This window comes from Diadema setosum, chromosome 10, assembly GCF_964275005.1.
Source record: "Diadema setosum chromosome 10, eeDiaSeto1, whole genome shotgun sequence".
Lineage (NCBI taxonomy): Eukaryota > Metazoa > Echinodermata > Echinoidea > Diadematoida > Diadematidae > Diadema > Diadema setosum.
The window spans coordinates 21,857,045-21,874,849 of record NC_092694.1 but is presented as its reverse complement, the minus strand read 5'-3'; the positions used below and the strand labels follow the sequence as shown (position 1 = coordinate 21,874,849).

General features: G+C 38.6%; 1 protein-coding gene across 1 annotated transcript in view; it reads left to right on the top strand.

Annotated features, from left to right (window-relative positions):
- Positions 1-17,805, top strand: part of LOC140233849 (laminin subunit alpha-2-like) — a 209,774-nt gene that overhangs the window by 114,732 nt on the left and 77,237 nt on the right. The window contains exon 3 of the mRNA XM_072313941.1: positions 17,255-17,557. Coding sequence (XP_072170042.1) covers positions 17,255-17,557 — 303 coding nt within the window. The remainder of the gene's footprint in view (positions 1-17,254; positions 17,558-17,805) is intronic.

The window sequence follows — 17,805 nt, the reverse complement described above, 5'->3', positions numbered from 1 at the left end:
TTTTTCGACGTGATGCCGACATTGTATGAAAAAATGGAGGGCACATTTACGATAGCCCAAAGTCTCAGCTACAACATACTAAAATCTGGGAGAAATTCACCGAAGCATAAGTGAGCTAGTGCTGAAAAAAGAGAGTCATGTCAATTTTCACTGCCAGAAAAACTGCTCTCCCATAGAGATAACACGTAAACTGATCAAATTTGACAATATTACTTTCAATCCATTTTTACGAGGTGATGCCGTCATCCAATCAAAATGTTGTAATTATATTAATGAAAGATCATATATTAAGCTACAACATACTGAAATCTGGGTGTAAATTGGCAAAGTATAAGTGAGATACGCTCGAGTGAACTTGAAATTTGATGACGTCATTTTGAAAATTTACTTTTTTTACTTTATAAAGGAATTTGATATCTTTTAATCATTTTGCCAGCATCGCCAACCCATGAAATAACATGTCCAACTCATCAGCTTTCAGAATATGTAAAGAAAATGGGGGGTTACCGTCCATCCTGACGATTAAAATCGGATTTAAAATTGGCGTTTTTTTGGCATCGTTGCACTGTATATCGCCATTGACGCGCGCGCGGAATTTCAACTTTGACGGGCCCGTATGACGTCATATTGAGTCGGATTGACTTGAAACTTGGTAGAAATATTCCTTGACATTTCAGGCATCCGATTAGTGTAAAAAACCGGGAAATTTCCATTGCATATGAGCTGTGTGTGCGAATATGTGCGCGCGCGTACGCGTCCGTCCAATTTTTTCAATTTTTCAAAAAATGCTCCAAATGGTCTGAAACGTGTGCAAAAAAAAATTGAGCTCGATTTGAGCATACAAATATTTCAACGTGCGCGTACGCGCACGTTTTAAGAGAAAATATGAATTTTGAGAATATGAGTAAAATGCGCATAATTTGAAATGTATGTGACGTAGACTTCATTGCAAAATTCTATTCCATTAATGAGATATGAATGAAAATGTGTTTTCATATAATGACGTCATAGTGACGTCACGGTCGACTAATCACTATGATTTTATTAGGAGGATCGTCTTTGGGACATGATACATGTATGGTATAATTTTGACATTGATAGGAAGAGGACTTTCCGAGATTACCTCTACACAACTTTTGCGGAGAAAGAAGAAGAGAAAGAAGAAGAACAAAGAATCAGTACAGATACAGAAGGTGATCCGAGAGGATACTCGGATCACCTAATAATGATAATGTGTAGGAGGGGATGGTTAGTAACTGATCAGTGGGAATCAGTGGGAATGCTGGGGATGATTGTTCCAGTTCTTGTGGGATTCATTAAAGAGTACATTACACATCTATTGTGTGAAAATTATTTGCTTCAGAACAGTCTAATATTCAAGTAATGTGCAGTTTAATGCCCCGTCACTGTACAGACATGCTAACCTGGTAACATTTAACTTCACATTACGTGAATATGAGACCATTCTGAAGCAAATAATTTTCACAAAACAATAGATACATAATGTACTCATGTTCCCGACAACAAAAGTCATCATCTGTTATATTATATGGGTTAGTCAAATACCAAGCCATGTTTGCAACGTCAGCCACCAGCACAACGCACTCGATCGCTCGCGCAGAGCCAAATTCACTATCTGTGGGTCCTTCAAATCACACTTTCGTACGCATTACAATAATCGGTCATCTGATTTTTCACATTGTATGGAATAGGTAAATTTATCCTATCGATTGCGTGAAAAATGTGATCGTTCAATTGTTTGGTATCGTTTGTCATTAGTCAAGTGAAAATGTTTTCCCATGGGAGAACATTACAAAAATGTTCTGCCCATGGGCGAACATAACCAATGTGCCTCCATCACGTGACTGTGTTTAGCCAATCACTTAAACCGGTATTTGACTAACCCATTTAATAGAAGTGAATGTTCATAGTCTAGATATTTATGTTAAGTAGCCATATGTGCTATACTTCATGTTGAAGAACTTTACTGGAACATTATGTCCTTTCTTTTGTTCTTGAAAAAAGAAATGTAATAAACTGAATGGAATGGAGTGAAATCGACTTGTGAGGCATACATTAAAAGTACGAACAGGAGTGACAAAGCCCATATTACTATTACACATCCAACCAGACAGTGATGAAGTGCACAATATCCCAATTTATCATGCATAATTTGTGAATAATGGCATTTGTAGTATCGAGGGTGATGTCATGGAGAGTAGACTTATAGAAAAAAAGAGAAATATGAAGGGGGGGGGGAGAGATGAAGCATGATGCATGCTGTTAGATCATCATCAACATCATCAACTTTTGCCATGACCTTGTAAAGTCTGGCAGAAGATTATTAGGGGGTAATCTAGGTCCAGGGGTGATGGGCAGTGATGTCACTGTTTGTCATGTCACGGACTGATTTCATTGTGCTTGTGCACATCAATCATAAGGCTACGTAGTTCTATTCTTCAGGTATGTCACAAGTTAAGGTACTATATTATATATGAGAACAGTGAAGCTAAACTTGCATTATCTGTGATAGCATCAAATGAGTATGTGATATTGGGTACAGTGTATGTGTTAATAATGGTAGATGTTGTGTGTTTGAAAGGATTTCTAGCTGCTAGTATATACAATATGCAGCCATAGAAAGAGGAATTTTACCCCCCCCCCCCACACACACACACATTTTCAATGTGCAACAACCTTCATTTAACTTAGTCATGTAACTTTGTACATCTACTTCCTAAGACACTTTTGCATGATCTGCACATGAACAGTACAATTGTGTTTCATAATTTTTAATCTGAAGCACCTCCACCATTCCGATCAATATCTATTGATTTATGACAACATCAGCCCAGACATAAGACATTGAATTCTACATCTACATTTTTAGGAAATAATATTTTGAGGTCAGTATTATTATGTCCAAAACAAATGAGGATGATATGCGCAGGACATCAAGATTATGTGAATTTTTTTTTTTTTTCTGGTGCCCATGGGATCTGATGTTAGGTGATTGACTATAATCTGCATTATCCTAATTTTTACATCATTCTTTCAAAATAATTTAGTGATAAACAGCCAGTATATGATTGCCTTCATTTAAAAGGACTTGCAGGTGTAAGTGAAATTTCCTTTTATGGTTTGTTCCAAATAGCTACTAGTTGTGCACATGGATTTTTTTTTTTTTAAAGCAGTGATGATATCTGGCCATCAAAGTTGAATTGAAGACATATTCAGAGATTACTTTTTGTTGTGTCAATCTGAAAGTATGTACATTGCAGATATTTGGTGTGTGAAAAGTCAAATGGCTACAAGTTCAATGATGTCAGCTTAGCTTTGTTCTCATTCATGGCTCCTAGTACTTCATCATCATCCATGTACATTTCATGTGAAAATCCTCTTTGCCGGAGAGAAATATGAGTATTCTGTACAGTGTTCTTTTCAGCAGTAAGACGATGTGCATAGATGCGGTCAAACATTTCCGTTAAAAACAAAATGCCTTCCAGGTATGTACATAGACATCATGCCGTGTATTATTTTGATGATTATTTTAGCATTATTGTGGTCTCCATTTGCAGTGGTTGGAAGTATATTCGGATAGAGGGAGCTTGAATTGAGCGTCTGGGGACTTTCAATTAAATCAATTTTGACTTTGGAGCAGCTGAGCATAATAATGCATACTGACTTGCCTTCTGGCCAAAACTTAAACCCCGGATTGAGAGAGAAGAATGGAATAAAACAACCCTTTGCTCCTTTCTACCACCAGGGAACTCTCTCCCTGGGCCACAGTTCATTCACAAATCACCCAAAATAGATGTTACACCTGTTCAATATCAGAGGAGATCCTCCCACTTGTACGACAAGTCAAACAAAAGGCAAGAAGGTAAAAAGTCCCACGTACATATCGGTTGATAGATGTTGGCTTTTCACTTGTGTACACAGAATATTAATCACTGTCGGATGGTTCCATTCCTTCATATCATAGAGAAAAAGTTATACTGTTTGTAAAGCATAAAGGTTCCTATTCTGTCGGCTTCTTGTGAAATAGTTTCCAATACACTCAGGCTTGGGTCCTGAGCTGTGTGACCCTGTATTCTACAATAAAATTGAATCATTTTTGCATGGGGTGATGGTAAACAGGATCTTGCTTTCAAGGTCAGAGTGGGAAATTGTCGACTTGAGTTTGGCAGAAAGTAGTGGTAAACTTTTTGAGATGTAATTGACATGAACTTTCAAGAGTCATTTCTGTTAAAAGAAGACAGAAAAATTATATTTCTGTTTATTAAAGCTAAAGCATAGTACCCAGAAGGACTCAATATTCATCTTCCACCATTTGGAATTTGCTTACAATATATCGGAAAGCTCTACCAAGAAACTTGTCTGACTGATGCAGTTTGGAGGGATAATAAGTTTGGTTTTTTTAGTATTTTGAGATCAAAAGTGTTTTTTTTTTGAACAGTTCATATCAAACAAGAAATTTTACTAAAAACGGATGTACAGGTCAATGGAAGTCTTGTGAGTGAATGACATCACTTCATGTATATTTTCATACATGGCTGTGTCAAGTCATTATGTGCATGCAAAAATGTAAAATTCCTTAACCTTCTTATTTTATGTCCAACTTTATTTGCAGCAGTTTTTTTTTTTGTAATTGTTAGATAAGCTTTATATGCCACACAAGTTCTATACTTCTTTGTTTTCTATTTTCTTGCAGCTATCTTATTTCGATAGATTAAAAGATGGAACAAGCAAGAATAAAACGAAGTTTATCCAACTGTTTGGAGTAGAAGTGCGAGTACCCACGATGGTATGAAGACATGCACAGTGACACTTGAGTTTGCTCAGCATGGGTTGTTATGGTGACCTGAAAAAAGCAGCAGTATGATAATTTACAGTGCAGCTACCTGTATTTATGCTGCTCGTGTGTACATGCGTATGTGTGTTTGTGTTTTCATGTGTGTGTGCATTTGTGTGTGTTTGTATGGAGGGGGTCTTCGTAGTTGACCTCCTAGTCACTTTCTGTCTAGTGTCATATTGACGGATCTGTCTGATGTCTATTTTTAACCAGTCTTCTGTCTTCCATGTCCTGCTGTAACATCTCACTCAAGAGCATCTCATAATCTGATACACCTGATCATTTTTTCAACTTATTGTTCCGTGCTGGATTTCTGTATTTACCTTGTTATCGACCTTCAAATCAGAATAGTGAACACCTGCACCCATCTCCAGTGAGACCAAAGACAGAGTGTGGTTATTGTGAGGAGGTTGTTGCTAAATGGTTAATTGCTATCTAGAGTAGGTTGCCTACTATAAAGTGGAATTTTTCTTGCATTTTGTGCAGACAGAAACTAACATGAAAATAAAAGCATGCAAACATTTTTGTTTGCCATACATTCCAGTAATTAGTGTCTTGATTCCACAGAATTCATTTTACCCGGCCATGCGCAAAAAATTACTCTTGCAGAAATATCCACTTGTATAGTAATTGTAAGAAGCATGGTAAGGATGTTTTTACCCATTTGGACGGTGAACAGAGTTGCGCCTCGAGCATTTAATTATTATTTGGATTTAGCGCCTTAAAAATTTTGTATATTGTGATTATTATTATTATTATTATTATTATTATTATCATTATTATTATTATTATTATTATTATTATTATTATTATTATTATTATTATCCAGGGCTGCACACTAACCCATTTTTTCTGCCGGTCCAACCTGTCTCTGTCGGACCGGTAAATGCTCCGTTTTACCATTTTTTACCGGTCCGAACAGAAAATTTACCGGTCAGCAACGACAACATAAAAAAACATTAAGTGACTTGCAAACTTATTTTCTTGTTTTTTTATGGACGTCTTACCCCCCAAACCCATGTACATTTTACAGATTAATATTTTTTTTTTAAACTTGCATTATTTGTTGCACAAGATATAAAAAAAATAGAATTCGCAATCCTTTTTGCGCCCATTTCCACCGCAAATATTAGCGGGATTGTGACGATTTCATAAATTACCTCGGCTGTAATATTTTCTGATGCACGCCCCAAAAGGGGTTGAAAATGTGTCCTTTATTTTTTCCCGATAAACTCTTCGAATTTCGTAAGTGCGTTCTTATAAGATGCACCACATGGCCGAATTCATGATACTTTTTGCGCCTATTTCTACCTCAAATATCAGCGGGATTGTGACGATTTCATAAATTACTTCGGCTGTAATCTTTTATGATGCACGCGCCCAAAGGGGTTGAAAATGAGTCCTTTATTTTTTTCCCGATAAACTCTTCGAATTTCGTAAGTGCGTTCTTATAAAAGATGTTCCACACGGCCGAATTCATGATACTTTTAGCGCCTATTTCTACCTCAAATATCAGCGGAATTGTGGCGATTTCATGAATTACTTCGGATGTAACTTTTTGTGATGAACGCACCGGCTAGAATGGTTGAAAATGAATTCTTTATTTTTCTCCCCATAATCTCTTCGCATTCCGAACATGCGTTCTTTAAAGGTATACGACAGGGCCGAATTCACGATCCTTTTTGCGCCTATTTCTACCTCAAATATCAGCGGGATTGCGATGATTTTATGAATTACTTCGGCTGTAATCTTTTATGATGCACGCGCCCAAAGGGGTTGAAAATGAGTCCTTTATTTTTTCCCGATAAACTCTTCGAGTTTCGTAAGTGCGTTCTTATAAAAGATGTTCCACACGGCCGAATTCATGATACTTTTAGCGCCTATTTTTACCTCAAATATCAGCGGAATTGTGGCGATTTCATGAATTATCATTCGGCTGTAACTTTTTGTGATGAACGGGCCAAAAGGAGATGAAAATGTGTCCTGTATTTTTCACCCAATAATCAATTCTCATTGTGTACATGCCCACACGTTACGGCCGAATTCACGATCCTTTTAGCGCCTCTTTCTACATCAAATATCAGCCGAATTGTGGCGATTTCATGAATGACTTCGGCTGTAATCTGTTGTGATGCACGCACCAGCTAGAATGGTTGAAAATGCGTTCTTTATTTTTCTCCCCATAATCTCTTCGCATTCCGTACATGCGTTCTTGAAAAGTACCGGTATACGCACGGCCGAATTCACGATCCTTTTTGCGCCTATTTCTACCTAAAATATCAGCGGGATTGCGATGATTTCATGTATGACTTCGGATGTAATCTTTTATTATACATGCGCCAAAAGGGGTTGAAAATGTGTCCTTTATTTTTCCCCGATAAACTCTTCGCATTTCGTAAATGCGTTCTAAAAAGATACACGACACGGCAAAAAACATGATTCTTTTGCGCCTATCGTTTCCTCAAACTTCAACGGGAATGCGATGATTCTATGAATTATTATTCGGCCGTAATCTTTATGATGCACGGGCCAAAAGTGGTTGAAAATGTGTCCTGTATTGTTCACCCAATAATCACTTTGCATTGCGTACATGCCTATACGTCACGGCCGAATTCACGATCCTTTTAGCGCCTATTTCGACATCAAATATCAGCGGGATTGCGATATGTCATTAATTATTTCGGCTGTAATCTTTTGTGATACATGCACCAGAAGGGTTGAAAATGCGTCCTTTATTTTTTTCCCGATAATTTTTACGCATTTGTGCATGCGTTTTCAAAATTATACACTGCATGCAGGGCCGAATTCGAGATTCTTTTTGCGCCTATTATTGTTTACTAAAATTTCAACGGGACTGCGAATTTTTCATGAATTACTATTCAGCTCTAATCTATATGATGCAAGCGCCAAAAGGGGTGAAAATGTGTCCTTTATTTTTCTCCCGCTAATCTTTTCCCATTTCGTACATGCGTTCTTAAAAGGTATACGACACGGCCGAATTCACGATCCTTTTTGCGCCTATTTCTACCTCAAATATCAGCGGGATTGTGGCTATTTCACGAATAACTTCGGATGTAATCTTTTGTAATGCACGCACCAGAAGGGTAAAATTGTGTTTTTTTATTTTCTCCCGATAATCTCGTCGCATTTGTGCATGCGTTTTTCATAACCAAGACGGCATGCAGGACTGAATTCAAGATCCTTTTTGCGCCTATTATTTCCTCAAATTTCAACGGGATTGCGTTGATTTTATGAATTGTTATTCAGCTGTTATCTTCTATGATGCACTCACCAAATGTGTCCTTTATTTGTTTGTTTTTTTCTCCTCTATAATCTCTTCGCATTTCGTAAGTAAGCTTTTGAAAGATACGGCGCGGCCGGTCGAATTCATGATCCTTTTTGGGACGATTTCTACCTCAAATACAGTGTATGTAAGCGGGACTGCGATGATTTCATGATTTTTTTTTCTACCTAGTATTATCTCTTCACATTTTGTGCATGCGTTCTTAAAAAGTACACGGAAGGGCCGATTTCGTGATCCTTTTTGCGCCTATCTTCATTATGAGACCATTCTGAACGAATGAAAATATTCATTTGTGAAATGACTGTGTAAAATTAAAATAAACGCAATCAGATCCATTTACTGTATCGCTGAATATCGAATTTCTTTTTACTTTTTCTAAAAATCGACACAAGTAAATTAGTTATAACATAACTGCCACGCTGCTGCGAAGCCGGGATCGGATCGATCTTGCGTTAAAAAATCATGAGTAAAATGACCCAGAAATGCGTGCGCTTCTATCAATGTTTCTTGTCTGGCATGACCGCCGATCGCAAGCAAACGAAACGCAGTTACACTGTACATGCATGCATGGATTGTATTGCATTGCATGGCAGTGCGTGAGCAGCGCCAAATGCGCAAGCGAGCGCGAATAACTGGTCGACTGCTACTGCTCAAAACTAATACATTATGTTTACTGTACAAATTGCACCGGTAGACATAAACGAAAACTTGCGTAAAACTTGTTGAACAGTGCGATATCTTGCATTCTGTTTCTCCCTGATCGGGGCTGCTCTTTTTCTTTCTACTGACCCCACCAATGCTTTCTTCTTTTTTTTTTTACCGGTCATGTCGGACCGGTAACTTGCGGATTTCCTGAAAAGTTACCGGTCCGACAGTGACTTTTACCGGTCTTTGACCGTCGGACCGGCGCCAGTGTGCAGCCCTGTATTATCATTATTATTATTATCAGTATTTTGGTTAAGTGTACTACCCACATGGCTTGCACCTTACAGTATGATGAATTCTTAGTCGTGACCAATATTGATCAAGGACTTTGATGACTCTTTTACTCTTTAATTGTGGTGTGCAACAAGTGAGCTCTGAATCCATCCAGCCCCACAGAATATCTATTTTGGCTGTGAGAGTTGGATTGCAGCAGCTGATGAAAAATATATAGATTTGTTTTGTTTTTTAACCTATTGTTTGAAATATCGACAGTAGAATATTGCTAGAGGATTGTTTCAGTGAATGCTCATACATTTTGGCAGGACGAAGTTTGTTCACATTACTATTCATTTGACCAAAGGGAAAAAAAGAGAATCAAATTTCAGTTACAATGACAGAGAATATATAACAATGTAGCAATGAAGTACAAATGTATTGGGAGGAATGGGGCAACAATTTTTTTTTAGCCTTACTTGCTATGGTAACATTGCTTTTGAGGCCATGCCTGAAAAGACTGTGGTCTTTTCTTAAGGCAAAATATACTTTTAAAGACATCATTCAAATTAGAAACTAGTATGATCTTTCTTTTCTTCTTTTGAAACCATAAGATATCGTGTACGTCATGGTTCAAAATCATGCATTCAGACTAATATGGTCGTTGCACTTGTCCATAATCAACCTATAATCCAAAATGCAGTTCCCTGATCAGCAGATTCTGCAGAAACTGTTTTGGTTTAGAATACTAAGCTTGCCTGAAAAACCAAAATAAGTCCAGAGGAAAAAGATCCAGTGAGTTTTGCATCCATTGGAAGCTTCCTGTTTGCTTGCTGGAAACAGGAAAAATATTTTACCAGCACATGTTTTCCTTCCACATTCCACTGAAAGCAGGAAAGGGATTATATTGCCTTCTTGTTTTTGTTTTTATGTGATTCTCGTCCCATTGAGAATCCTGCTATTAGGCAGAAGTGTTGGAGGGAAATGTCAAAAACATACTGGACATACACATATACATGTACTTTGCTTGACACTCTTGTTTTTCTTTTTAAAATTTCCACACTTTTCTGGGTGTGTGTAGTAGTTGGTAGGACTGTTCATTATTTCAAAGTTGGGTAGTATTTAGTAAATTTGAATGAAACATTCCCTACTTCTTATTTGTTTGTCTTGATTTCAAAATTATGTATTTATACCCCCGCCAAACGAAGTTTGAAGGGGGTATATAGGAATCAGCGGACGGTCGGGCGGTCGGGCGGGCGGTCAGTCGGGCGGTTGGTCGGTCGGGCGGGCGGTCGGGCGGTCGGTCCGTTGCAAATCTTGCGTCGCGAACTACTTCCTCAGTTTTCAACCGATTCCCATAAAACTTGGCACAGATGTGTGCCGTGGGTTGTAGATGTGCAAGACATATTTTTTGACAGTACCCAAAAGTACGTTGCCATGGTAACGGCATATTATGGGCAAAAATGGGTACAAATCTTGCGTCGCGAACTCCTCCCACAGTTTTTGATCAATTTTTATGAAATTAGGTACAGATGTTCATCTGAATATGTTAATGTGCAAGACACATATTTCCGCAGTGGCAAAAAGTGCATTGCCATGGTAACGGCATGTTATTGGTAAAATATAGAGCAAAATGCTTCATGGCAAAACTGCTTCATCAGTGTTCTTCCAATTCTCATGGAATTCATATTGAATGTTTGTCTTAGGATATAGGTCAGCATGACACATTTCTTGACAGTGACAAAAAGTATGTTGCCATGGTAACAGCTCACATATTATGAGCCAAAATGATGGAAAATTTTGTGTTGCAAACTACTTCCTCAGTTTTTGCCCAATTTCCATGAAACTTGGTACAGATGTGTGCCTTTGGTTGTAGATGTGCAAGACGCATTTTTCGACAGTACCCGAAAGTACGTTGCCATGGTAACGGCATATTAATGGCAGAAGATCAAGGAAAGATCTTGCGGATTTAACTACTTCCTCAGTTTTTTGACCAAAGCTTATGAAACGTTGTTTTGACCAAAGCTTATGAAATGTTGTTTGGCGGGGGTATAACCAGTCGCTGTAACGACATTTCTAGTTTTTATTTATTTGCATTCAAAATCAAAGTTCATCTTCCCAAAAGCTTCCAATGAATGCATTTATTTATGTTTACCTCTTGGTACTTGCTTTTGACATATGTTTCTGTAATATTTATGTGAAAAGGTTCAAAATGTCATGCAAGTGCTGTCTTATAACCCTGACATATGTCAATGTTTGCAAGATGGGTTATGATTTCAAGCAACAATGCAGATATGTTGTGAAAATGTACTTCTACTTTCTACTCAAAAACATGCAGCTTTGTCAGTGTTATATATACAAAATTTTCAGTAAACACTTTTCTGATTAGGTAGGCTCTACCACCCAGCAGAATTCCGCACTCACTGCAATTCAGCCTTTCAGGACCACCATTTAAAAAAGCCATTTACATGATGATTACCTATTTTAACTTAAAAACAAGCATGGTATAAAACAATCATTTCAAAACAAGTTATCGACCCCATCCAAAATGCACCCTCAAGTATTTCATGCTTATTGTGAACTCCAGAAACCCTTAAAGGGATGGTATAGTTTTGGTTGAGATGGGACTTCAGGTTTCCACCTTTTTGTGAGATAATGAGAAATCCCAAGTGAAAGATGAAAGAGCATATAATTCTAAGAGGAATTTATAGTTTATTTGATGAAAATTGATTTTGAAATGGCTGAGATATCCAGAAACAGAGAGGTCTTAATAAAAAGTGGGACCCACTTTTTATTAGAACCACCTTATTTCACTTCGTCTTCCGATATCTCAGCCATTTCAAAACCAATTTTCTTCAAATTAACTTTGAATACCTCTTAGAATTGTATCCTCTTTCATATTTTATAGAAAAATTGTAATCATCTCAAAAAAAAAATATATATAATCTGAATCCCCCACCTCGACCAAAGCTATACCATCCCTTTAAGCAACCCCCTTTACCTAATTTGCTCTCAAGAGGGGAATGAAAACATCCTCTTGATAGCCTCATATTGCATGATGATATTTTCCCAGCTTGTCCTGCTGCTGGTAAAGAACCCAATTTGAAGGATAAGCTGGCCTAAGCCTTTTCACTAAAGAGGTCACACCTTATTGTTTGGGTAAGATTAAGGGTGTAAAGAGGGGTAAATTTTGCTCTGACCTTGACAAAAAACACACTACTTTATTAGACCAGAGTGCTTGTCACTGGCTTGCTTGGGTTGATGTGCAATATTGTCCCATTCACACACACACACACACACACACACACACATACACACACTGGAAATTCACAAAATCCAATTCGCAAAATCAATCTTTGCATTGCGATGTAAAAACCATTATAAAATGGGTTCAAGAATGTAGCCAATAGGAAGCGCTGAAATGAGTCACGTGTGCTTTGGTTATTCTAGTCCCATCGCACTGCGTGTTAAATCCACCGTGCCTATTGCCGATCGTCTGTGCGCGCGGCGGCTCTTTTGAGTTGCATGCATACATACAGTACGCACTGTCAATCCTGTAAACAACTTCTAGTTCGGGCTGCCGGCCGGCCGGCCTTTCTTCCCTTGTGCATAACATGTGTGGCGTACGTATACTCTTATATACGTACACTTTGTACAGTACATGTAGACCAAGCGTTGTGGGACCGGACACGTACATGGAGTCACTTTGAAGGGCAAATCCAACGATTTAGCAGGTTAATTCTCATGCCGTTTTCAGAGTATGTTGTTTAGTAGGCCTATATGAGGAGTCTATATCAAGTCTTTAAGATAAAGGGTGCATATTCTATGTAAAATAAGTAAGTTTTCATGCGGGAACGTAAGTGTCCGGAAACCCAACCCCCCATCATACTTATACTGTATGTGCGGGATTTCCGAGTGCGACGTGCGTAAATGTTTGGGACGAACATCTTCGGACGTCTTGACCCACAAAGGTATGTTAAAAAACGCTGGAAAATGCTGTTAGTTTTCGAATTTTCGACCCATTTTATAAAACAAATGATGCACAGGATTATTTTGTGGCGTTAGTGGAGGCGTAGCTCCCTCTTGGGTATTTACAATGTAGTGCAACATGCACGAGGCGAAGCCGAGTGCATGTTTCACAATTGTAAATACCCTCGAGTGCACTATACGCCTCCACTAATGCACTCTATCCTGTGCATCATTTGTATATTAATTTGTGTGTATGGGGAGAGGGAGAGAGGAAAAAAAAAAGAACCATCACGATATACAATAGGCCCGTTCACAAACAACGAAAATCGAAATTTCAGTCGCGATCCAAATTTCGATTTTTTTTTTAGACCGTTCATACACAGGGAAAAATAGCACTTCGCAGCAAGGAAAGAACGATCAGTGGCCAAACTGCGCATGCGCGAATCTTGCATGACCGAAGACTGACCCTGCAGTCCCAATAGAGTTTCGCACGCGCTACGAACGATGGGACTAAAAATACCGATTTCCGAATCTCGATCGCGCTCACACACACGACGCTTGGCAAAATAATTGCGATTATTCTGAAAAATCGCACTAATAGTGCGAGTTGGATCGCGATAAGGATCGCGGTAATTAGTGAGATTTTTCTGTCCACACTGGAAAAAATTTCGAAATTTTGATCGCGATAAGAAAATCGATTTTTAAATCGCACTTTTTCCCTTGTGTGTGAACGGGCCTATTGTGATGCAAAACTGGATACAGCATCGTGATGTACAATTGCAAAAACAGATAACTCTTGTGTGTAAATGCAGCTTGATGTCATCCAATACTAAACAATTTGATGCTCCAGTAGCCGATGAGCAGGTTTAAAGGGACTGTACAGTACTGGTTGAGGTGGGGATTCATGTTTTGAACATTCCTAAGTGAGATAATGAAAAGCCTCTTATGAAATATGAAAGAGCATGTAATTTCAAGAAGGATTCAACGTTTATTTGATGAAAATTGGTTTTCAAATGGCTGAGATATCAAAAAAAGTGCTAATAATAAAAGGCGACATGCCACAACTTTATTAGGATCTCTTTGTTTCACCTTGTTTTTGGATATCTCAGCCATTTCAAAACAGAGTTTCATCAAATAAACTTTTGATACCCCTTAAAACTGCATGCTCTTTGACATCTCATAGAGTGGTTTCTGAATATCTCGCAAAACGTTAAAAGCTAAATCATCACCTCGACCAGAACTGTACACACCCTTTAAGTTTTATTGCAACAAAGGGCAGAAAACAGTTTGTTGACCTGAGAAGGTTACATAAGATTGAGAATCTGTGATATGACTCCCTATAAGGGGACTTCCACTGAGTGTATCAAAACTACTACTCAGGATCTGTAGGAGCATTTTGACTGTATCTTATCTACATCTATGTTCAGAAGTGACAGATTTCCAGGGTCTTTACCAAAAACAATGACATTCTGATTGTTTAAATCCTGGGCTCTATTCTGTAATAACTGTAAAAGGTAAAAGATTTCCACAACAGTTGCATGTTATAAGGGTTCTAAGTTTGTGTGAAGAACAAAGTGAGACAAAGGACCCTTTGATATTTCAATGTTTCCGAAGAATGTAATTATGCTACTTTCATGTCTTGAAAGTAAATCTTGATAAATGATAGCCCAATTACTCTTTTCTGCAGGAGTTATTTTCTAAACATACAATGTAAGTAATTGTTGCAGGATCTTTATACTTGTATTTTTTAAAAATATATATAGGACACGTAAATGATAGGAATAACTTCCCTAATTAAAATTGCATTGTCGTCTTTACTTGCATGTGAAGGTACATTTCCAAGTAAAGTCAGGGTTGAAATTATAACCCCCCCCCCCCCCCATCATACATATGTGCAGCGTGTGAACACATAAGTTTTGTAGATTTCACCCACTTTCCAGGAACTGCTCGAGTGAAATTACATTACCATGAGAATGCACTTTTTTTCTGAGCGAGGATGGATTGGCTAAATATTGGCAGAGCAAAACTTCTTTCCCCCCCCCCCCCCCTCTCGCTCTCGCTCTCTCTTTTGTAACTTACCTCAGTCAAGCTTGCCATCTTTCATGGTACTGCCAATGACCACAATCGCCATACAAACCCCTTTTGCCAGTGGGTACATATTGACTCAAATTAACACCTTTCCCCTCCTCCTCCAACAAAACTTACTTTCGACAAAGTTTCCCAAACACTGCGCATTGTCGGACAGAAAACACTCCAACACCCTTTTGTAATGACATCCTCCTCTAAACAAGCCGAGATGTCATTTACACTCCTTGATCAAACTGCTTTGTGCACCTTTGCACAATTGGGATTCGGCGGAGAGAGGCCTCGTATAGAAAATCGCTTTTTTATCAAGGTCCATTAACTCTGGCTTGCAGCACTTGATGTCTGGGTGTCATGTTTGCCGAGTCTATTGAAATAATCAAATCAGCGCAAAGTTTGGGGACGTTTACCTTGTTGGAGGTGTTCAGCCTTTCCCTCCTTTTTGCCAGTCCTTTCATGGTGATTCCCAGTCTCCTTGTCTTAATTTACTGCAGAAAAAAAGGAAAAGACAACACCTCAATATTGGAAAAGTGGAGAATTTTCCTTCATAATTGTATTCAAATAAGCATTCATGGTGGTTGTATGTACAGTAATTTACAAGTTTGTTTCTGATATGATGTTTCAAAATTTAGCACAAAAATAGCAAATGCTTCCTCCATCCCTCTATACTGGAGGATGATTTTATTTTGTTGATTCACACCACGGGTACTCCAAGTATGTTTTAACTAGTTAGACACCATTGGAGTTTGTTGTGAAAATTTGGTCATAATTCAAAGTTTTGAAGATTGCAGCCCCTTTTATAAAGATCACAAGTTTAGGACACAGACTTGCTTGCATGAAAGATTGAATTTGCTTGTTTCATATCTGTGTTTAATAATTTTGTATCATGCACATGATTTGTTGTTGATGTATTTCTATATTTTGGCCCAAGGTCATGTAATCAGACATCTTCTTTTATTACTTTTGGACCCTGTTGCATAAAAGTTGGGATCAAACATATCAGAAAATAAGAAATAAGTCCTTGTATGCTTAATCGTAAGTAGCTCGTACCTGACTTAAAGTGTACATTTGATTGTCTGACTTGCATGTATGTTTTAGACTGCATCTTTTCATGCAACCAGGCTATGGCCATCTTCCTAAAGGCTTGAAACTTTGAATATGTCTTCTTGTCAGCTGCGTAAAAGAATGTTTACTGCAAAGTGGATATCAGAGACAGATTCGTGTTTCGAGATGATTGTCTGTGTGGTTTTCATCCACCAGCAAATCTGATTATGTCGTTGAAATCATAGTCAAACAAAATAGCATGATGTGGCCCTTAGGGCTGTTTGCTTTGATCAAGCCACTTGTCAACAAAAGTAGACAGATCCAGAGTGAGTTTGATGTCTCTCTTCCTGGCATGTTTGGATAAAGTCGGATCTCGGGGTATCCTCTTTCCAAATACTTGTCATACTTGGTGAAACATGAGTCAACACTTTGAAGATGGTTCCAAGAACTGACACGTATCAATCGTGATATTTGTTGTGATCTCAGAGAGGATTGCCAGTTCATAAAACCAGCTTTGAATTTATCCTAAAACCTGCAAATGTGAGAGTATAGATTTGTTTAAAGGACTTCACTATGATTTACTTGCTCGATGGTGGTCCACTTCAGATTCATGTATGCAGTGTGAATGCAATGTAGCTGCATTCATCTTAAAAGCTGTAGTGAGCTCAGTATCTTTTGAAGGTTGGTAGCTTCCACGTATTAAACATTTGGGGGATGGGGCTGTACGAACATTGCAAATAGAAAGTTTCATTGAGCACAAAATTATTGTGTAAGATCGATAACCAACGTAATTCATAATCACTATGGATTTACTTGTCATTATATCTTTACCATAATTTTGGTGAACCATTGCCATCATAATCATGTTTAGCATTTCTATCATCATCCTGATCATGATTATATCAGTATCATCATCATTGGTAGCTTTTGATCACAGTTGATCTTCAACTGAAAACAATAATCTGGCTGTATTGCTCTTTGTACACCTAATAATACCTCCACTTGAGGCTTGCCGATCAGAAGACATCCACAATCTGTAGGTCTTTACCGAGTCCCATGCTCTCTGTCTTCTCCCACTGCAGATATACCAGGTAGCCTATGTCATCGTCAAGGCTGCCAACTCGCCACGCCCTGGCAACTGGATCCTGGAGCGGTCCTTGGACGGCGAGATGTACAAGCCGTGGCAGTACTTCGCCATCTCCGACAGCGAGTGCGTGAAGCACTACGGCGTGGCGCCCTCGCGGAGCATGCACCACTTTGAGCGCGACGACGAGGTGACGTGCACATCGCTCTACTCCAAGCTGGAGCCGATGGAGAACGGGGAGATTCACACCTCCATCATCAATGGGAGGCCGAGTGCAGAGAACCCTAGCCCGGTCCTCTTGGTAAGATGCATTCCATTGGTAGCAAAGTCCCTCTCTTTAACCCTCAACCCCTCTGTCCTTGCACCCAGTCTCTGAATGCGAATCCACACCATCTGCAAGCTGGCTTTAATCAGTGCTGTGAAATTTGACAAACAGAATGGCGAAAGGTTTCATCACAAGCAGACTAAAAACTGGAGAGTTGTGAGATTTCGAAATGCAGGTGTTTTCCTTAAAGGGTGATGTTAGTGGCAACCGCATATTATGTACAA